This window comes from Tachypleus tridentatus, chromosome 6 (genome assembly GCF_004210375.1).
Source record: "Tachypleus tridentatus isolate NWPU-2018 chromosome 6, ASM421037v1, whole genome shotgun sequence".
Lineage (NCBI taxonomy): Eukaryota > Metazoa > Arthropoda > Merostomata > Xiphosura > Limulidae > Tachypleus > Tachypleus tridentatus.
This window is the reverse complement of record NC_134830.1, coordinates 161,391,570-161,415,308: the sequence shown is the minus strand read 5'-3', so window position 1 is coordinate 161,415,308 and position 23,739 is coordinate 161,391,570. Positions and strand designations below refer to the sequence as shown.

General features: G+C 36.7%; 1 protein-coding gene across 15 annotated transcripts in view; it reads right to left on the bottom strand.

Annotated features, from left to right (window-relative positions):
- Nucleotides 1-23,739, bottom strand: part of LOC143254304 (zinc finger protein castor homolog 1-like) — a 243,484-nt gene that overhangs the window by 22,793 nt on the left and 196,952 nt on the right. For 12 of the 15 annotated variants that reach the window (XM_076509244.1, XM_076509245.1, XM_076509247.1 and 9 more), the window contains 6 exons: nucleotides 17,876-17,960; nucleotides 16,258-16,345; nucleotides 13,145-13,309; nucleotides 10,676-10,892; nucleotides 5,917-6,054; nucleotides 1,564-1,727 (listed from right to left, as the gene is read on the bottom strand). In XM_076509244.1, the coding sequence (XP_076365359.1) occupies nucleotides 1,564-1,727; nucleotides 5,917-6,054; nucleotides 10,676-10,892; nucleotides 13,145-13,309; nucleotides 16,258-16,345; nucleotides 17,876-17,960 (857 nt within the window). The remainder of the gene's footprint in view (nucleotides 1-1,563; nucleotides 1,728-5,916; nucleotides 6,055-10,675; nucleotides 10,893-13,144; nucleotides 13,310-16,257; nucleotides 16,346-17,875; nucleotides 17,961-23,739) is intronic. The other 3 variants (XM_076509251.1, XM_076509255.1, XM_076509256.1) reach the window with 3 other exon arrangements.

Genomic DNA, 23,739 nt, shown 5'->3' with positions numbered 1-23,739 from the left:
AATCCCAGATTTGATCGTTGTAACTTCGAAGACTGACTGCTGACCTACAAGCAGATTGTTTGTTTGAAGCTAAGCACGAAGCTACACAATGAGCTATCTGTGCTTTGGCCATGACGGATATCAAAACACGGTTTCTAGCGTTGTGAGTTTGTTGTGCCACTAGGGGGCCCGTTGGACAGAATGCATGAAATACTGTGACAGCGAGACATGGCTAGAGAGGAGTTAACGCATTCAAAGTAAATGTTAATAAATGTGTTAACATAATTTTAAAACTTTTAAACAGTAGTCACTGACTTTCTATAACGAGTCGGATTTCAGAAGGACGGTGCATCTTACTGGCGTTGGGCTCCTTAAAATGAAAATTAATTGTATAATAATTATGATAAATAACTGTAATTATCTTAGCGAATATTTGAAGCAAAATTTAGGGCATTCTATATGCCCCAACAAGCAAGAACTTTATACAGAAAACTTAGTTGCTTTATGTTAATGTCGTTTTAAGACTTTTTTCCTTTTCCTAACCAATATATATGCTATTAAACGACATGTTCAGACAGTACGCTCTAATCGCTCAATCCCAATGCCTGGAGTTTTCGGTTGCATGATTTTCTAAGTTTTCTTGATAAGTTTTTGAAGACAAAAGTACATTGCAAAAACTTTTAATATATATTAAAATCAATACTCTATATAACTGTTTCGGCTTATCCCAGAATTACCAATAAGAGGAGGTTTGGCTTTCAATTTCGCGCAAAGCTATACGAGGGCTATTTCGCGCTAGCCACCCCCTAATTTAGCAATGTAAAACTAGAGGGAAGGCAGCTAGTTATCACCACACACCGCCAACTCTTGGGCTACTCTTTTACCAACGAATAGTGGGATTGACAGTAACATTATAACGCCCCCACGGCTGAAAGAGCGAGCAGGTTTGGTGTGACGGGGATTCGAACCCACGACTCTCAGATTACGAGTCGAGTGTCTTAACCATCTGGCCATGTTAGGCCTAATAAGAGGAGGATAGCACGAAACCGTTGTGACCGAAATGTATAGGCCAAAGTAACTTTTTTAATCACCAGCTGTTTGAATAACCTATAAATAAGAGCTTCTTACAACCATTGAAAAATAATTAAACCTAATGCAGATAGAAGAAGCCCACCGCTATTACAGCGGCAAGTCTACGGATTTACAATGCTAAGATCAGGGGTTTGATTCCCCTCGGTGGGCTCAGCAGATAGCCCGATGTGGCTTTGCTATAAGAAAACACACACACACACACACACACACATAGAAGAAAATGCCATAACAAAACCACCTCAGTAAAGCGTAACTGTTCTGTATACTAACAGGTGGCGCTACAATATCGGAATTTATCAAATAAATGGTTGTATGGGATAAAAAATCGTGTACTCATTTCTACATAAAGTGTTTACCTGTTTTGGAACGATACTAAAAGGTACGAGTCCCAATTACGTATACCAGCAGGTGGGAATACAGTATAAGAATTTGTCAAATAAATGGTTTCAGGTTATAGAGAAACGTATACTTGTTTCTATGTAAATTTTTTACCTGTTCTGGGGCGATACTGGAAGGTACAATTCCTGATTCTGACAAGGCCTTCATCATATTCTGTGCTAATTTGTATTTACGGTACGCCATTTCGTTTTCTCGTCTCTCGTGTTTTCTTTTGTGTGAGTACAGCTGTCCACTTGAATGCAAGACATACGTACATCCTATGAAAGTTTAAAAAAACAAACATTGTCGAGTCGCTAAAACTTTGCGATGCCACCAAACTTTGTATTCAGATACAGGACATAAAACTATAAACATTTTACCCTTAAAAATTTATATTAACATCGATATTATTTTTACAAAACAGGACTAAGCAATCGGAAGCAGAAGGGGGGATCTTAGAAGGATCGCATTTACACGACAAGGATTGAATAAGTCAAACGAGATTGGCTTTATTCGTTTACTTCAGTTCTTAATGTAACTGTTTTAATGATCTGTATTAATAAGAATAGGAATATTTAACTTCCTTAATCAAAGAAAGGAAAGTCATCACAAAACGGATCATAGAATAATTTATAACACAGTTGTTAGGGAACGAATAAAGTTAAGTTACTCTGTTTTGATTAGCGTAAACCTTTTTTTTTCTTCTAATGTTGCTTTCGTTAACAGTGTTGGTTAGAAAGTCTTAATACATTGATTATGTACACCTTGCTTTTGGTTGTTAATTTTTAGTATTTAAATTTAAAACTAACCCAGATCTCCTAAACTGGGCTCATCTCGTAAGATATTTTTGGGTTTACGACCGAAAATGTCTCCACGTGATGAAACAATACATTCTAATATTTATTTGAGAGAACAGGGGAAAAATTATTCGTGGATACCTACGCCAGATATACAGTCTCAAATAAAGTGAATTTTGTGTAATTTAAGAAAGTTGTTTTTAATTGTAACTATTTGCCCAAGAAAAATGCTGTTGTGATATGTGAGCATAAAAAGGTTTCACAAGATGAAGGAAGAAGTTGAAGATTTCTGATGATGACGTGTTGAGGTTGTACATATCAGCTTTATAGAATATACAGAGTCAAACTAATGGTATGAAACCAAACCTAATATCCTTTGTTCGGCTGTACAAAGGAAGAAAAATATTTTATATTATTTAAGGGCAGATCGTGAGTACATTTCTAACAATTAAGACTAACTTGAAAATTAAATAGCTCTTCGAAGCCATTTATTAAGAAACCTGAGTGACCGTTTTGTGATTTTTAATAATGGACTTAGAATATGAAGACAGGTTTCACCATAACGGTCAGCAACTTTTAATTTTCAATTTCTAACCAGGAAAAAGGCAGCCGGATAACAGCACCATATCAATCATTACCTAACTCTGACGAATTAACTGCCACATTTACCATGCTCTTACAGCTTTAAAACGAGTATGATTTGTTTGGAAGTTTCCGCAAAACTAGACGAAGGTTATCTGCGCTAGTTGTTTTTAATTTAGCAGGAAGAAAGTAGAGGGAAGACAACTAGTTATCACAACCCACCGCCAACTCTTGGGCTACTCTTTTACCAACGAATTGTGAGATTTATTGAGCTCCCACGGCTAAAAAGGCGAGCATGTTTGTTGGAATGGTGATTCGAACCCGTGACCCGCAGATTACTAGTCGAGCGCCCTTTAACCTCTTGGCCATTCCAGGCCACTATAAAAATGAGAAGGATATTTTATGTTATCGCGAGGATTTAAACGCCAGATACCAAATTCCAGAGCTGCATCACAAAATCAACCCACGTCTGTCACTGAATAACCTGCGGTTTCATATTTCTCTTGGATTCTTTAAGACGCATCTACGGAATCTTTAAGATAGAAATAAAAATAGTATGAAGACTTCTAATAGTTTGAAATCTGAAATGGTGGTTTCACAATAGTAGAAACTTTACTCTTATCGAGACAAATAAATTCTCAAGACAGCTGGTATGGGTATTGAAACTTTAAAATAAAGTACAGAATAACATTTCGACCTTCTTAGGTCATATTCAGGTTGACAAAGAGAGGTCCAAACGTTTTTATGTACTTTGTTTTGATTAGGTTTTAATACCTATACCAGTCGTTTTGATCAAGAATACATTTTTGGATTTCCAGTTGCTTTCAAATTGTGTTTTTCCTTTAAAAAATGAACGTTTTTGTGGAAGCTATTACAACTACACTAAGCCTCACTTACTAATTCTAGGTGAAACCCAAGATGCTTACCCTTACTTTTAAATAAGTTATGACTGCCGGAGGCGGGGAGGTATTTGAGGACAGCATTCTAATTCAATATTTATCGTCTCCTGAAAACCTTGTAGTTATGAGCAACTGCAGGGGAGGGAAGTATTTGAGGACAGTATTCTAATTGAATATTTATCGTCTCCTGAAAACCCTGTAGTTATGAGCAACTGCAGGGGAAGGGGTTATTTGAGGACATTATTCCAATCTGTCGACAGTTGTCATCACGCAGTTAGTGTTTCTCAGCAATGAATACATTGTCACGTTCAGTGCCCACATCTCTGCCTTAATTACAGATTGTTATGCACTGGAGATTAATAAAAACGTTGTGTTAATCAGGGAAAATGTTAAATAGATTTTGGAATTTTTAACAATTCATCAAATAGTACCACTCTTTTTACTCTTTTAAACGTTACACACTTTTTTAAATGCTTGACTATATTTCTTGGCGCAAGGCTACACAATAGACTATCTACGCTTTGTCGACTACGGGGAATTGAACCCTCGGATTTTAGCGCTGACCCCCTAGGAATTTTTTTTTTATTTTTTAAATGAATTTAAATCTAGTTCGTTTTTGTTTCAACAAGATTTCAAATGTTGCTATGAAATTAAGGCACACTAAATAAAGTAAAGCCATAATTTAAATCGCGATTTTTTGGTGGCAACAAACGTACCACGTAGTAAACCATGTGCGATATTGTTATCAAGGTACTAGTGATGTGGCTGAATGGGATGGGTGCAAGCTTGTCTACAGAGTATGTCAATCTCAGAAGTTTTAAATCTAGGAGGTTGAACTCTTGTCGTTCAACGGAATTGGAACAATGTACTCGAGAACCAGCAGGTGGTTCAGACAAGTACCTCTCTTTCTAAGTTGTTGTACTTTCTATTGAGACGAGCAATAATGTTGGATTAGCAGTTTTCATAATCACAAGTTGATTATTATCTTTCCTCGAGACTCGCAGATAGGCTAACTGATATATCATTTTCTATGTCGTTAGACTTTCCACTGAGGTGAGCAGTAAAGCTGGATTAGTAGATATTGTTATCAGTAAACTATCTTTATCCTTAGACCAACAGATAACTTAGACCGCTATATCATTTTACTGTGGGAAGATACACTCTATCGACGAAATAAGCCTTCTGGTCAACTGAAATAACATTTTTAAAAGAAGCGATAGATTATAAAGATAAAATTAATCGAAACAGGAGATAACTAGCCAAAGACTTGTTTCGCTCGTTAGAAACATGAGACTCAACTGTATGGCTGGATTACTTTGAGGTTAATATTCCTATTTTTCAACAGTTGTTAACTCCCAAAGACCCTGTTGTTATGAGCTGAAACTGCCAGGGGATTTATTTGAAGACAGTATTCCAATCTGTCAACAGATATTGTCTGCTGTAAACGCCGTAGTTGTGAGCTGAAACTGCCAGGGGATTTATTTGAAGACAGTATTCCAATCTGTCAACAGATATTGTCTGCTGTAAACGCCGTAGTTATGAGTTGAAACTGCCAGGGGATTTATTTCAGGACAGTATTCCAATCTGTCAACAGGTATTGCCTGTTGAAATAGCCGTAGCTACGAGCTGTAATTGCTAGGGGATTTATTTGAAGACAGTATTCCAATTTGTCAACAGATATTGTCTGCTGTAAACGCTAGTTACGAGCTATAACTGCCAGGGGATTTATTTGAAGACAGTATTCCAATCTGCCAACAGATATTGTCTGCTGAAAACCCCGTAGTTACGAGCTGTAATTGCCAGGGGATTCATTTGAAGACACTATTCTAATCTATAAACAGATATTGTCTGCTAAAAGCCCCATAGTTACGAGCTGTAACTGCCAGGGGATTTATTTGAAGACAGTATTCTAATCTGTCAACAGTTGTTATCTCCCATAGACCCTGCAGTTATGAGCTGTAACTGCCGGAGAATTTATTTTTGAAGATAATATTCCAATTGGTCAACAGTTACTGTCTCCTAATGAGGAAACGACGAAGTTGCAGTACCCCACCAGGTTTTCGTCAATCGTAAGATATGCTTCTGACATTATCGAAACTATTTTCCCAAGACGAAACGTTGTAAGAAGAGCATTAGTGGGGGGTAATTATTTTATATTGAACAAAAATCAAAATAGCTGTCTAACCTACCTGGACGAATACAGTGGATGTGGTTGCAAATTCTAGAGAATCGACAGTTCTGAAATGAGCAGTGTTCCTGTTTCATAAACTTCTTGAAACCATCTTTACTCAGCTGTTCATCCTTGACATGATAGGACTTGTGTTTCTCTGAATTAATAGAAAAAAAGCGTAAAAACTTGTTTAGATTCGATGGTGAAATAAACTGATAAAAACTTGTACCACTGAATACAGTCCAAATACATTCATCCGAAGGCTTAATTTAGAGCTATTCGAAAGTGAAATTAAAATTATTATATCAATAATATTTTAGTATTTCTCGAGTCATTTGACTATTAGATCATTTTTTATCTTCTAGTTTGGTTTGTTTTGAATTTCGCGCAAAACTGCACGAGAGCTATCTGCGCTAGCCGTTCTTAATTTAGTAGTGTAAGACAAGAGGGAAAGTATGAAGTCGTCATCACCCACCGCCAACCTTTGGGCTACTCTTTTACCAATGAATAGTGGGATTGAACGTCACATTATAACGCTCCCACGGCTGAAATATTTGGTGTAACGGGGATTGGAACCGCACCACACATGGTCGTCCTTTCAGCTGTGGGGACGTTTTAATGTGACAAACAATCCCACTATTTGTTGATAAAACAGTAGCCTAAGAGTTGGTGGTGGGTGGTGATGACTAGCCAGTCTTCCCTGTTATTTAAGGACAGCTAGTTCAGATAGCCCTCGTGTAGCTTTGTGCGAAATTCAAAAAAAGCAAAATATCCTGCAAATAATCATTTTTCGCATTTTGATGTCATGCGTGCGTTACAGAAGTGACAATTAAATTATATATTTCTTATGATTTTTACCTAGTTCGAAAATGCCAGAAACTCGCGAGATACTTTGATTTGCATGTTAAAATCGATGAAACAGCCAGCAAGAGCTATTTTGTAATATAAACTTTGAAATTCCTATTATGTGTGTGTCAACCGCTTGTAATTAAATAACACATACACATCTGGCGTTTAAACCTGTGCAGTAGTGTTATCATCTGGCGGATATGGTGTTGCGTGTTTGTTTGTTTTGAATTTCACACAAAGCTACTCGAGGGCTATCTGTGCTAGCCGTCCCTAGTTTAGCAGTGTAAGACTAGAGGGAAGGCAGCTAGTCATCACCACCCACCGCCAACTCTTGGGGTACTCTTACCAATGAATAGTGGGATTGACCGTAACATTATAACGCCCCCACGGCTGGGAGGGCGAATATGTTTGGTGCGACCAGGATTGATATGGTGTTGCAATGTTTAACTTTATTTTAAAGAAAATGTAGTTTTAATGATTTATCAAGTGTGACTCGTGGACTTTTTACAACTGTATAAATCATTTATGCCCACCTCACGTTACGAAATATGTTAATTTTAAACGTAAACTGGAAAATGTTAATTCCTATCCGTTAACAATAGCTGCAGAGAAGAATTTTCTAGTTTTAACTGAGCGTAAAAAACTACACCAATTTTCTATAGAGTAAATTAATCTATGAGACCTTCGGTGTGATCAAATACATCAGTTAAGAGGGTTTGACCTCGTGAGTCTAAAACTGCAATTAGATCTCAAATCGGTGAAGAAATGAGAGAGCTGTGTGTGATCTTAAAGTGTGTACTTGATTTAAAGAATGTAAAACCATTCTATGAGCCAATATGCCGCGGCTGAAAGTAAAGCTTAGAAATAACTGTCATGAAAATTGTTTAATAAAACTCTTAAAATTAATACTTTTTTATATATAAAAGGAACTGACTTCAGAGATACTAATACACGTCATTATCCAAATATTTTAACTTTGTATTAAAATTAACTAAAAATGATGATGTGCGTAAAATCGAACATTTAGAAAATCTGTAACACGAACATTAAGGGTTACTAATACCGGTTAACTAGCATTAACTGCATACTTTAAATACCTACTCTGTGCTAAACCTGTAGATGGCCTTATACGTTTTAGGAGCGCGAGACCTTGGACACCTTTACTCATGGAAGTGCCATGAATATTGATCAGAATCACCCTCTAGTGGCGTATATACCAGTAGCCTTGAATGAGATAATTTCATTTTTCACAAATCAAGCAATAGGACTTCAAACAACAACGAAAGTAATAGTTTGTTTGTTTGTTTTTTGGAATTTCGCACAAAGCTACTCGAGGGCTATCTGTGTTAGCCGTCCCTAATTTAGCAGTGTAAGACTAGAGGGAAGGCAGCTAGTCATCACCACCCACCGCCAACTCTTGGGCTACTCTTTTACCAACGAATAGTGGGATTGACCGTCACATTATACGCTCCCACGGCTGGGAGGGCGAGCATGTTTAGCGCGACAAAAGTAACAGTTGGGGTCGTGATTGGAAACCTTCAAGGTAATATTTTTATCATAAACTAAACTACACACCTTCAAGCGATAAGTTAGATAAGGGGGGGGATATAATGCTCACTGAATTAGCTTAATGAGTTTCATACAAAACAAATTATAATTTGTGGTAAAAGAAGCATGTATGAAGTCATAGATGTAAGACAAGAACAGTTGGCAAAAATGTGTGAAAGACATGTTCTGTTGTTTTTCAGAAATTGTAGCGCACTCTTGAGGGACTTGGACGTACTGACAATAAATCTAGGGTTAAAAAATCTACCTTTATTTTCCAGAAAATAATAAAAAATAATTATTTTTTTATTTATTTCAGCGAACGTTTAGCGATTGGGGTTTCATCACAGCTGGTAGCGCAGGAACTGTTAATTTTCCCTCTAATTATGGAAGGCATACTGACAAAGTTAATCGAATATTATATAAATGTAAAAACAACAAAAATTTCAACCTTAATTTTAACACTCCCAGTAAGTTTTGGATACATTATGTTTCTACGCACTAAAGAGATGATACCTGAATATGCGTATATATTTTTGTTCTTGTTCTCTTTCAAAATTTGTAGCGCATACGTTATGGATTTACTCTATTTTTTAAAACTAATTTTCTTTTATTTTACTCGACTAATCAGTATTAATATACTGTATTAATTTATAGTTATTTTACACTGTTTTGTTACTTAGCATTAATATTTAATACGTTGACGCTATAATATATACTTTTAATTTTAGCATAACTACTTGTTGTCTTAGCCTCCTTTTCGCTTGTGTGACGACAAATGCACGTGTAGTTTTTTTCATACATTGAGAATCGTAATGTGTGCCCGAGCGTTCGTCGTCTCCGGTTTTAAAAGTGAATGTTGAGTTATACTACATCGTACAACTCGAAAAGTAATTATAGTGTTTCAGTCATGCTAAGAGCCGCTCAGTAATAACATGCGATAAATTAAAATTTTTATTCTTTACGTCACGTTTTGAAATATGAATTACAGTGCGATTAATTCCTAATAGTTTAAGCTTTGAGTTAAACCGAGAGCGTGACACAATAAACCTATCTAAAGTCCATGAAATAACTTAACCTGATTAACTTAAACCTCTCACGTCACTGGGGACGGGTACTTTTGCTTGTCTTAAAGTAAAACATGTTTTCCAAAATGAGGCATATGTTTTGAAAAAACGGAAAAATAAGAAACAAGGAACTTCCTGAGCAAGCGTTTTAATGGTGTTGTTCTACTTGTGTCATTTTTGATAAAGTAACTGAATTACTATTTTAGAAACTTCGAAGAAAAGCACTTGGTAATAAATGACAAATTCGGGTTTATTTGTTTGTTGAATTTCACACAAAGCTGCTCGAGGTTCGTTCGTGCTAGCCGTCACTACTTCTGAAATGATAGGCTAGACGGAAGGCAATTAGTCAACATCATCCAACTCTTGGGCTACTCTTTTACCAACGAATAGTGGGATTGACTGTGACATTATAACGTTCTCATAGCTGAAAGGACGAGCATGTTCAGTGGTGGGATTCGAATTCACGATTCACAGATTTCGAGTCTAGTTTCATAATCTTTTGTCTTGGGAAGCACACTGTTTACTTAACATTGTTAATTCGTTGCCAAGCACTAAGCCAAACAAGGGGGTATCTGGTTTCTACCCACCGAGGGCAAAAAAAACTTGAAGTTTAGCATTAAAAGCTCTCGGGTTAACCACTGAACCAAAATATAGTGTGAGGTAAAAATACAATGGTTATGGTTATAAATGCAGAAGGTACGTTTTGACTTACATGAGGTTAACTGTGGCTGATCGTTTGACACTAACATAAGTTTTTACAGAAAAGCCAGCATGATTTCATCTATATAAGTAAATGTTAATATCTATGTATATGTTCCTTATAGTTTCCACATTTCTTGACCAACCAGCACCAGACTTGACACACTGATAGAGGATGGCGTGAGGAAGGGGGTTTGGAACCACCATCTAATTTCGGAAAAATTACGAAATCAGCACAATTTGATACATTGATACAGAATGACATGAGGAAAGTCATGAGGGAGTTGCCCCCCAACTAATTTCGAAAAAAAGTACCAAATCAGCACAACTTAACAGTTATACAGAACGATGTGAGGAAGACCATCTAATTTTTGTTGATCAAATATTTTCAACATTGGTGCATCTATGTATTTTAATTGAACTTTCAGTGTTTATTGTGCTTAGGAAAAAAGAAGCACAGTGTCTTATTTTTTGCTACAAACTGGTTTTATTTCACCTGTACGTCGGACGTATACTCCTGCTAGTGATACTATGAGTATAAACATCTGGGGGTTCAAAAGTTAATGGCTAAAGAACTTATGCTTTTGTGAAACTGTAACCACCGGTTTCTGTTCTTACCCATGTCTGCCTTATTTTTGAAGTTATAACTGCAGCCTGACCGTCGACAGTGGAAATGCGTGGTTCGTTGGCCGTAAAAGGAACACGACGTAGTGCCGCAGTCCTCGGTAGCCCGAAACCTTTGAAATCCTTCCCGAATGATGGCCGAGTCTTTCCGATGATAGTTGGCATGCATCTGAACATCTGACGTACTGATGTACACTTTATCGCATCCCTCCTGGATGAATCAGGATTTTAGGATGAGGAAATAATAGAAATACAAATCAATGAGGATAAGAAACTAGATAGGGTTTGAAGTAATACAAGGAAAGTGTAAAAATACGTTAGGACTATATACAAACTATATATAGATAAGTACACGCTAGCAAAGATAAGTGAAACTTATCGTAGTGAGTTGTGGGTGTATTTATATATAATACGGGAAAAAAGAACTGACAAATATAGAACCGGAAGGATTTTATATGAGTAACTTAGAGAATAGCAGAGGTTACTTTCAGTCTAAAGAACAACTAGCGAGTATTATACATATAGATAATCTATAAGGATTAAAAATAACCTGAAAGAACTAATGAACATTATATTTATAGATAAACTATATGAATTAGAAACAACATTAATAAGAAATGAAACTGGTGCAAATTATCCAATGTTTAAAATAAAAATTGGCTAGGATTCATTGAATTATTAGTTTAATAAAATCAAAATAAATTCAAATCGTATCTTCGCTGTGCTCTCCGAGGGTATCGAACCACGATTTTAGCTTTGTAAATCTTCGAGTTTATTCGCAGGTATTGAACCCTGATTTTTTTGCAGTATGGAGGGGACTAGTTTATTAAGAATATTTTACCTTAGGATAAATGGAAGTTCCTTCACAGTAAAACATCACTGAAAGAAATATACCTTACTCGCATTTATTTCTAATATTTATGGATATAGATTTTTGTGATTATCTGATATTTACTTTTCCTGCACGGAATTTTCATAAATCTTCATTTTGCTTCTAGTTCCATTGAACCAGTCAATTTAAGGTGTGATCCAGAAACCGAAACTCTGTGCTTCCTGTACCAAAGTTCAATACTTTTTTGATTTTTTTTTTTTGACAAATAACTAGTTATACTTAACCCTCTGGTTCTTTTTGTAGTTCTATTGCAACTCTGGTTTCAAATGCGACGGAAAACAGGAGAGAAAAATATAGTTCTCATTTACATCACGTGATTAAAAGAGGAAGAAGGGTGGAAAATGCACAAGAATCCTTGGTAATCCCCAGGATGATGCTCAAATGATTTTTAGAGATATGATGCATCTGTGAGTACGAAACGTCAGGATGATGTTCGAATGGTTTTAGAAGTATGATGCAACTTTATTGAGTTAAGCCTTACGAAACGTCAGTAAGATGCTCGAATGGTTTTTACGGGTATGATGGAGATTTATGTTGATAAACCTTATGAAACTTCACTTTTTTGTATAGTTTCTGGCTTGGCATGCTCTACACGTCTCGCAATTTTTAAGGATCGTGGGTTCGAATTCCGTCACTGTACTTGCTAGTCTTTTCATCCATGAGGGCGTTAGGAATGGACGGTCAGTTACACTTTTCGATTTTGCGATAAATAGTGTTGAATAGCTGTCTTTCCTCTCGTCTGTCACTTCTAAATTAGGGACAGATAGTGCAGATATGTCCCCGAGTAACTGTGGACGAAATTCAGTAAAACAAACCTTTTATTTCTATTAAGCTGATAAATTAATTTTCAGTGAAATCACGAGCATACGCCACGTTTGTTTGTTTATTTTTCCTTCCTGAAATAATGAACCCTTGAATTTTTCTCTACATGTTGTAGAAGCAGTCTCCCATCAATTTAACCTAAACTAAACAACTGTTAGGAGAAATATGCATCAAAATGACCTGTCTGAAGCGTCCATTAGATACAGTGTTTACTATTTTTATGGTTACTATGAGCCTTTAGAAAATATAAACTTTTACAAATGAGGCTTCTTTATCTCCCATGTCCAACAGTTTTCATTTATTTTTGGTTAGAATTCTTCCCCCTTCCCCTTTCCAAAAACAAAAAAGATTAAATCTCAAAATCGTCACACTCAAATCACGAATGTCAGTTCCATGTTTGTCACATATGTATTCGTTTGTGGGAACCTGTTATGGTATATGGAAATGATTTATAATAAAGTAACTAATTTCATTCGTTTACAACCCTCACTTCTAATTCTGGGAAAAACGGGTTTTGTGCGTGCACGTATTGGACTTCTTTACTTGCCCTTAAGTACCTAACCTTCTAGATTTAATGTCTGAGATACGTGTATATGACAGCGAGTTATCCGAGTAAAACGCTGTATATTTATAACCAGGATAAAGACCGGATTCGAATATGGCTGGAAACGTAAAGACTTAAATAAAACAGGAATAATTAAAAAATAATGGAATGTAATATTTAATGCCTATCTGCAACTAGATCTCACCTTCAAGCAGTGGTAATGGGTTTGCTTCCGGTTATGGGAACAGTTTGTAAACCTGTCTGAACAGTTGTCCATTGGACTGTAACGCAGAAAGCCATGCTGGAGAGATTCGTCACGTTTTTTGTGCCACTTGAAATGGCGTATCATTTCCTCTTTCTTCACAAATACCTGTAGAAGAGTTTCATTAAATAGTAGAGGTTAGTCGTTTTGGATTTTAATATAAATGATATACTTTTAGTAATATCCCTGATAACATCTCTTGATATTTTTTTCTTCTTACATGTCGTTTTGGCGAACTGGCAACTCTCATCACCATACTAACGGAAGTTCGAACGAAAAATAATCTGCAAATTCGGTCTCGGACATTACAGTTTCTGCATAAGTCGTGGGAAATGTGCAAAGTTAAGTTTCTCTTCGAAACTCAGGGAAACGATTATAGTGTGATTGGTCTGAACAGATTGCTTTACACAATGGATATTACGACTGTCACAAGCAGCACAAGTGCGACATATTTATACTTTCGTTTTGTTTTTGTCTCGTGGTATTGTGCGAAACGACCGGGCATGACCAGTTGGTTAAGGCGCTCGACTCGTAATCTGAGGGTCACGGGTTCGAATCCCCGCCTCACCAAACATGCTTGCTCTTTCAACCGTGAGGACGTTTTAATGTGACAATCAATCCCACTATTCGTTGGTAAAAGAGTAAACCAAGAGTTGGCGGTGGGTCTTACACTGCAAAATTAGGGACGGCCAGTGCAGATAGCCCTCGAGTACCTTTGCGCGAAATTCAAACCAAACCAAACTTGATTAGTCGTACTGAATGATACAAAAAGCTACACCACCGTGATATCCTATCATGACTAAGGTTTTTATATCTTCGTTTATATTTCTTTCTTTTGCCCCTTTTTTTTTTAGTTACAGTAATTGGTTGCAATTCCATCATCAGATTTTGAAGAACGTGAGAAAATAATACTGCAGTTAGGGACAATATTTAATTCGATACATCCTGTGCGTGAAACTTCATCTCACACAAACGTTGGTCGTTTGGATGACCTTTGACAGCAACGAATGAATTTTTTTTAGGATACGATGTCTCGTTGCTAACTCAATAACATCAGTGTGAAAGTACTAGGAATAAGCAAAGAAGTGAGTTTTTAACCTTCTGTTACTCATGTCCCACGAGATAATCCAGACTGGTGTGTGGACTTTGTGAATGTGTGAATGGCTCATGATACAGAACGGGCTGGAAAAACATTTCCGTTACGAAACGTTTCATACAGTTGAAGGAAATGATGAAACGAAGTACCGTTATTTCCAATACTGGTCCCAAGGAAATCCACCCTAGGTTAGGAAAACCCAAAACCAGGGAACAGAGCGTGAACTTTTGGTGTGGTCTCATAAGTGGTCATGTCATTTGTCCATTCGATGGAACATTAACATAGAAAAAAAAAAGCCTTAATTTTCTGCAGAAGTTTCTGGCTCAGCAGCTGAAGATTCGAAAAACGTACCTGAAGACATGTAGTTTCAAGAGGACGTGCATCTTATCATCACACATTAGTTGTAAGAAAAATATACCTGAACGACACTGTTACAACAAACAGATAGGATTCAAGGGTCAGTGGTATGCTCTGCATGCTCTCCTGATGCCATATCATAGTTTGCTCTTCTGATCTTACATCGTTAGACATTTTTATTTAAGGACGCATTTAAACACTTGGTATATATATGTCACATGCTTAAGTAACTTAGACTATTTGTAACAGAGAATCGCACCATTCTTTGCAGATGTAAACGCCTCAGTGTAACAGAATACGAGCCAAAACCTATTATTCTTTGCATATGTAACGCCTCAGTGTTACAGAATACAAGTTACAACCTCTGGAAATAGTGTTAAGCCTATAAGACCAGGATATAAAAATAATGTTAATCCGTAAGTTTGGTCTAATCCTAATCCTGTAGTGAACAGTTTCGATTCTTTACGTTTCAACTGTTAACTATCTGGTGAAAGTCAAAGAAATACTGTTAGGTATCCAAACATTGTACTTTTATCTGCAGAAAAACTAGGATCTGTCCCAAACAGCTATGAAATAGTGAATATTGTAACGTTATGAAACTCCAACACTGGCTACGTCAAACATATACTAAAAACAACAAGTAGTAAGTCAATATTAAGCCTCGTGAGGTGAGAACATTTTTCAAAACACAGCATAATAAATCAGTACAAGTGATGGTATCTGAAACATTAAAGTCACGGCTAATTAGTTGTGGGTATTGCCCTGGGGAAGATTTGCCGGTCATTCCATCACTCAACATTACATAACTTTTTTTTCCTACTTAGAAGTGTATAGAATAGGTAATAAATATAAATAGTTAATTCGTTTGTACTGTGGAGTTAAATTTTGACTTTAGAAAGAGTGGTTCTCGGTCAGGTGGTTAGGGGGCGCTCTACTCGCAATCTGAGGGTCGCAAGTTCAAATCCTCCTTATACCGAACGTGCTCGCCCTTTCAACCGTGAGGGCGTTATAATGTGACGCTCAATCCCACTATTCGTTGGTAGAGTTGGTGGTAGTTCGTGATGACTAGCTGCCATCCCTCTAGTCTTACACTGATAAATTAGGGACTGCTAGCGCAGATAGCGCTCGTGTAGCTTTGCACGAAATTTAAAATAAACAAACAAAAAGTGATTCAGCGTGTTCTCTGGGTCAGAACGACCGACATTGCCCCCTATTTAATATATTCTGTTTTAGTTTTGACTTCAGGAAAATGGAGACCATTGTGTTACCTAGGTTAAAACTAACAACATTATCCCCTTTGTAATGTTTTCTTGCAATTCTGAAGATTGAATCTGTTACTCCAAGACTGCTTGGGAAAATTTCCAGTATATTCAAAATTTAGGTAATTTTAATTAAAGGTGGTTTATTTTAAGTGACCAATTAAGTCCCTAAAAAGTAATAGATAATGTAGATGAGGACATCATCATGAAGCTCGTGCAGTTCTTTGCTCGCGTGACCGTAATCCATGCAATTTACAGTAATCTAATGGATCATGAAAATCCATAACTCATCTTATAATAGTATCTATCAAAGTAATACTTTGAAGGAAAAAAATAAAACCTACCCTTGAATTACACTCCAGGCAGTGAAAATGTTCTCGGTAATTTACGTCTTTGCAGTAATCACTCCCACATTCCGTTGCGTTGGCAAACCTGATAAGAAAAAATCACGTGCTTTAAACGTTGTAGAAACTTTTCGCAGACTAATAGCATCGAAGACCGTTGGTGTTATGCACCTTGGTGTAATTTCTACGACGTTTTAGCATCTACTACTATTTAGTATTCTAAACTTAAATTTCTGATATGCGATTTAACATTCTCCATACCAACTTCGGTGTTTTAATACCAGTTTGTTTTTGTAAAAGATCGAGGTAACGTCTTTCTCTCGACGAGGCCCGGCATGGCCTGGTGGGTTAAGACGTTCGGCTTGTAATCTGAAAGTCGCGGGTTCGAATCCCCGTCACACCAAACATGCTCGCCCTTTCAGCCGTGAGCCGTTATAATGTGACGGTCATTCCCCACTGTTTGTTGGTAAAAGAGAGTAGTCCAAGAGTTGGTGGTGGGTGGTGATGACTAGTTGCTTTCCCTGTAGTTTTACACTGCTAAATTGGGGGTGGCTAACGCAGATAGACCTCGTGTAGCTTTGCGCGAAATTCAAAACAAACCTTTCTTTCACTAGTTATAGTACACGTGTCTACTATATCAAACAGTTAATCTGTTTATAAACATTTTTCCATCCACGCATTTATTTTAATTGTATTTTAGGCTAATTTCTTATAATATTCTGTGTTTCAGTATTTTTTGGGACATCACTTGTAATGTTGTTCCCAATACCTTTGAGTCATTGTTTATAGTGTTGTTGTTTAATAATTTTGGTACATCCTTTATAACACTTTTTATTTAATATATTTGGACCAGCAGGTTTATTGTAGTGTTCATTAATGTGTTAGATCACTACCTATAACCCCCCCCCCCAACTAAAAACCTAGTTTCCCTTGGTGGACACAACAGTGATAGTCCATTGTGTAAGCATTGTGTTTAACAATGTGTTATTTTAATATTTTGGTAACTGGCTGTGATGTTATTCTATTTAATATATTTACACCACTAGTTTTAGTGTCGAGATTTTCAAATTAATATCAACTGTAATGCAATGTCATTTAATATCATTGAAGGTAAGAGGTTAATAGTAGTTTTTTTTATATCCCTTAACTTTTAAGTAGGGTCGAATGATATAACAAAAGGAAATCCACAGTAGCCGCAGCGCTTGAAATTAGTTTAGTACAATTAGATTAAGAAATGAGCCTTTTCCCCGTTTTTTATTAGCTGTACTCATGTGCCCCAGCAGTCCCAAGCATGGGGCGTGCGTATATCCGATTCGATTTTATAACTCATCAGGTTCTCTACCAGCCTACCCTTAAACTGAAGTTCTTGTACACGGGATTAGAATACATGAATCTACGAGACATTGGGTGTGATAAATACATCAATCGAAAGAATTTGACTTCCTTGGTCGAAAACCGTAATTAAATCTCAATTCGGAGGCATGAGTTAAAAGTTTGTATTTGATAAAAACAAATAAACTCAGAGGCGTTCTTTGAGCCTTAATGCCGCGGCTGTAGCATTTTGGTATATTCTATATATGTTATGCTTCGATGCTGTCGCTTTTAAAACATAACTCACCTTTTTACGTACCGAGTGTAGTCTGTGGATCCAGTTTTCTCAGTTTGTAGTTTCATCTGAAGAGAATCCGTTTGGACATCGTGTACTGAAAGAAAACAGTTACAGTTGAATGTGATTATAGTAGTGTCAGAACTTCAAACAAACTCAGACCGTGGGAAAACTGCTAAATGAAAACATGATAGGGAAAATCAAAGACGAATATTTCTATTATTAAAAACAAGTGAACAAACATTTTATACGTTTGAATAAGCATATATCAAATGAGTTATATAACTTTTTGGAGGTACATAATGTACGTGATTCATTCAAATGTGAAAAATCTGACCATTATTTAAGTCTGTAACAGTTCCGCCTATAATTTTTGAAAATGTCTTGCTTTGGTAGCTTCTCCCAATATTAACTTTATTTCACCTTTTATATATTAAAAAAAGAACATCAGCAGATTTTATTCAGAAATAAAAACATTTAATACTTGGTCGTTATGAACAGGTATGACGTCACTTAATTTTATGCCAATCTCCCTCAGTGAATACGCCAAGATTGCTGTCGACTGATTGTAATGCGAATGTGGTTTAAGTCTGTTCGACCAATAAAAATCCCAGATATTTTCTGAGATTCTTATTTTTACTACAAGACGCTGTAATTTCTAGATTCGAGACGTTAATTACGATAATGGTTTGGAGTTAGAAATGAGTAATCCAATATCCGCTGTTTAAGCTAATCTGTTTCTCTTTAAGAGTTAGGAAGAGGAAATAGTTTATCAGCTGTTTCAGCTAATCTGTTCCTCGTTAAAAGTTAGAATGATGAATCGTTCATCAGTTGTATCAGCTAATCTGTTCCTTGTTAAAGTTAGAATGATGAATCATTTATCAGCTGTTTCAGTTAATCTGTTCCTCGTTAAAAGTTAGAATGACGAATCAATTATCAGTTGTTTCAGCTAATCTGTGCCTTGTTAAAGTTAGAATGATTAATCATTTATCAGCTGTTTCAGTTAATCTGTTCCTCGTTAAAAGTTAGAATGACGAATCAATTGTATCAGCTAATTTGTGCCTTGTTAAAGTTAGAATGATGAATCGTTCATCAGCTGTTTCAGCTAATCTGTTCCTCGTTAAAAGTAAGAATGATGAATCATTTATCAGTTGTTTCAGCTAATCTGTGCCTTGTTAAAGTTAGAATGATGAATCGTTCATCAGCTGTTTCAGCTAATCTGTTCCTCGTTAAAAGTAAGAATGATGAATCATTTATCAGTTGTTTCAGCTAATCTGTGCCTTGTTAAAGTTAGAATGATGAATCGTTCATCAGCTGTTTCAGCTAATCTGTTCCTCGTTAAAAGTAAGAATGATGAATCATTTATCAGCTGTTTCAGTTAATCTGTTCCTCGTTAAAAGTTAGAATGACGAATCAATTGTATCAGCTAATTTGTGCCTTGTTAAAGTTAGAATGATGAATCGTTCATCAGCTGTTTTAGCTAATCTGTTTCTTGTTAAAGTTAGAATGATAACTCGTTCATCAGTTGTATCAGCTAATCTGTTCCTTGTTAAAGTTAGAATTATGAATCGTTTATCAGCTGTTTCAGCTAATATATTCCTCGTTGAAGGTTACAATGATGAATCATTTATCCACTCCTTCAGCTAATCTATTCCTCGTTGAAGGTTACAATGATGAATCATTTATCCACTCCTTCAGCTAATCTATTCCTCGTTGAAGGTTACAATGATGAATCATTAATCCACTCCTACAGCTAATATGTAGATGATACATTAAGCAAGACACCTGAACAATAGCTAGGCTAATGAGAGTTTTAAACATATATCCAAGTTTATCCTACTGTAAAAGTGTAAAAGATCAAACGAATTTCATTTTCAAGCGTTCTAGTCAGTCGTGATTAGTTGTACTTCTTCAAACATATTTTTTTGAAACTTACTGTAACTAACCTTTATATACATTGAAACATGACACATAAATTGGTAGTCATAAGGATGTGGATTGTAAAAAAAAAAACTATTTGTAATAGTTCTAATAATCTCTATAGCGTAATTTATTAATCCTTCGTTGATAAAGACCATGGACTAGCACGTTATCAGTTGACAGGGTCGTTATTATTCAGCTCCTTATAATAATAATAATTATAACAAAAACTCCGAAAAGATCGGGTCTCGTATCTCGTATGTTCAAGGTAAATATGCACGCAAAATATAAGCATCTAGATATAATACTACTATCTCTGCACGATTTATTGATTAAGCATGTATAAAGATAATATAATCTGCTTGCTATCTGCTGCTGGAAACATCTCAAGTCTTCTAGCCCAAGAGTCATCTGTCATATTAAATGTGAGAACTGTCCAGAATTTTATAGGGGAAAAACAAGTAAAAAAATACAGGATCGAGGAACATGCCAGTGTCCTTTCTTATGTTTATTAATATATTATTAATGAAAAAGGCCCCCGCTAGTACAGCGGTATGTCTCCGGATTTACAACGCTAAAATCAGAGGTTCGATTCCCCTCGGTGGGCTGAGCAGATAGCCCTTTGTGGCTTTGCTATACGAAAAACACACACACATTAATGAAATGTCAGTTTTTAAAAGGGATCGACTTTTATATTGAGAATTAGATGACATGAGAGGAATAATTGAAAGAGGAAATGCTAGATAATTTCTAAACTTCATATTTGGACATGTTTTACAATTCATTGTTTCTCACGTGACTCCAACACCAATCTATATAATTAAAGAGTGACGTGTGCGTGGTATGCTTTTAAAACTTCTTTGAAGTATGCAAAAAATGAAATTAGCAGAAGTTAATGAAGTATGTGTGAGGAAAGGGGGGGATTAGACACTACCATACATTACAAAAGGAAAGGTATTTGGGGGAAAGAACGGTCATTCCTCAGAGCCGCATTTCAGACAGTGGCGTTTGTGTGAATTTCTTCGTTTCTTTACAAATACTTAGAGCAGCAGTACAGTCTTTCTGTTGAATTTTAATGTTTGTCCCAAGTTTTGAAAGAGTCGCCAGATCTGATGCCTCTTATTTTGATAAGTCGTTTGATTTGTCATTTTTCATCACATCAGTCAGCTCAAAGTGTCTTTTGTACTAGAGGTGTTTGGTGGGTATCCACGTGTGGTAGAATAAAGTTAACTTACTTAGGTTTAACCTCGCAGTCATTGAGGCGTCCCGCGCGGCCATCTAATTCGTTTAGAACTCTCCATGCCTAACCTCGAACCAGAGTAGTCTACGCAGGTTACTTAACTGTTTTAATCACTTTAAATTCACAGCACAGCCTTTACATTTTATAAACTTTGTGCATTCAAATACAAAATATCGCGACCAAAAAAAAAAAAATGTTTAGAACACAGCCTGATGATGACGTGTTAAACAGCATTTCACTAATACTTATGGAGATAATTTTTGTGAGTGGCTTCGCCATTTCACTAATACTTATGGAGATAATTTTTGTGAGTGGCTTCGCCATTTCACTAATACGTATAGACGTGATTCATTTTTAAATGTGTTCTGTAGTCAAAGGTTAAGAGTACAAGTATTTGAATATTGCAGTAACCCAAAAGGTACAACTATAATCAGATAAACCATTTTGGGTAGCATGAAGTTTATATAATATCCATACGATCTGCTACTTGACTATCACGTTTCGAGTGAATAAGAAAAACTATCTTTAAACGTTGTTGGTCTTAAATGTTTTAATTTTGTCTAAATATGTTTGTGGCTGCATGAAAACAACCAAGTGCGTAATGTAAGCGTGATGTTATTTGTCAAAAGTGTTTTTATTACTTACTCAACTAACATGATTACCACTCCTTGATATTTGCGACAGATGAATATATAACACAAGTCTGTGTAACTCGAAGAAAAGAAAAGTGTAGCTTTCACAGATCAGTATCTGGTCCTCACATCAAGTTTGAGTGAGCGCTCAGATATGTGAAAGAGAACGTGTTTGTTTTGTTTTTGAATTTCGCACAAAGCTACTCGAGGACTCCCTGTGCGAGCCGTCCTTAATTTAGTAGTGTAAGACAGCTAGTCATCACCACCCACTGCCAACTCTTGGGCTACTCTTTTACCAACGAAAAGTGGGATTGACCGCAACATTATAACGCCCACACGGCTGAAAGGGCGAGCACGTTTGGTGCGACGGGGATGCGAACCAGCGATCCTCGGATTACGAGTCGCACGCCTTAACACGCTTGGCCATAAAGAGAATGAGAAATGTGTGTTTATGTTTGGGTTTATCGGTAGTTGTCATATTGAAGATGTTCGTGAATGTAGTAAAACAAAAGAAGTTATCAATGCTAAGAGTGTTGCAGCCATGTTAGTTACCTGAATTAGCAGAAAAAACAGAAGTAATTATATATTCATACGTTTTCATTTTGAATCAGGCTTACCGTGACTGAGGCTATTTGTATTCCAAGTACACAAATAGAAGAGAAATTAGGGTTAAAACGAAGCTGTCAATATTATCTTATCTGCTGTTGTTTTTGTCGAAGTCAACGTCTAACTTGTAATCGTACGAAACTCCTAGCTTGTAGGGTTATGAAAGGCTTTGGATTCACATTTCATTTAATTCGAGTTGGCTCCGCAAAGCCAGGTAGTTAAGGCACTCGACTCGTAATCCGAGGGTCGCGGTTTCGAATCCCCCTCACACCAAACATGCTCTCCCTTTCAGCCGTGGGGTGTTATAATGTGACGGTCAATCCCACTATTCAGTGGTAAAAGAGTAGCCCAAGAGTTGGCGGTGGGTGGTGATGACTACCTAGCTGCCTTCCCTCTAGCCTTACACTGCTAAATTAGAGACGGCTAGCGCAAATAGCCCTCGTGTAGCTTTGCGCGAAATTGGGCTACTCTTTGCCAACGAATAGTGGGATTGACCGTCATATTATTACGCCCTCACGGTTGAAAGGGCGAGCATGTTTGGTGCGACGGGGATTCGAACCCGCGACCCTTCGATTACGAGTCGAACACAACTCACCTGGCCATGCCGGACCCAGTTTGGTTTTGAATTTCGCGCATAGCTACACGAGGGCCATCTGCCCTACCCGTCCCTAATTTAGGAGCGTAAGACTAGAGGGAAGACAATCATCTCCACCCACCGTCAACACTGGGACCACTCTTTCACCAACGGATAGTGGGATTGACCGTCACATTATAACACCCCAACAGATGAAAGAGCAAACATATTTGGTGTGAAGAGAGCTCGAACCTGCGACCCTCAGAATACGAGTCGAACGCCTAACCTTAAGGCCGTGCCGGGCCAAGGCGTGACCTAGTGGTTAGCATTTCAAACTATGATTCTTAAGTAAAATAGTTCGCATCCAGTTGCCGCAAAATAAAAAATTTACGCACTACATTAGGACTGAATATACTTAAGATTTTACTCTCAGAATATAAAAGTATTTTATCGTTTATTTTCAAGGCCGTTTCATTAAGAATTTTAAGGAAAGGGGAATTAATAGTAATACACGAATAATAAACTTGCACAGTTTACTGTGAACAGTAACACCCATAAAGTTAAATTGAATGACTAAGTACGTGTATAAATGTATTTAAAACACTCGTTGTAAGAAGTTGCTTAGTTTAAGAAAGAATTAGTTTACACGTAAAATAGGGTAACTAATTTTTTTGCGTTTGTTTAGGTTTTAAAAAAAATGACAGTTTTTATCTGCTGTCTAAACGGACTTTAATTCGAGATTGTATTTGTAGCGCCATCTATCTTTGTCAAAATTTGAAAACATGATAGGCGTCTGCTCGATCCGTTTGCTGATAATGAGCTTTTTATGCGTAATAGAAGCTTCTTTCGAAATAAGAGGCCTGGCATGGCCGAGCGCGTAAGGCGTGCGACTCGTAATCCGAGG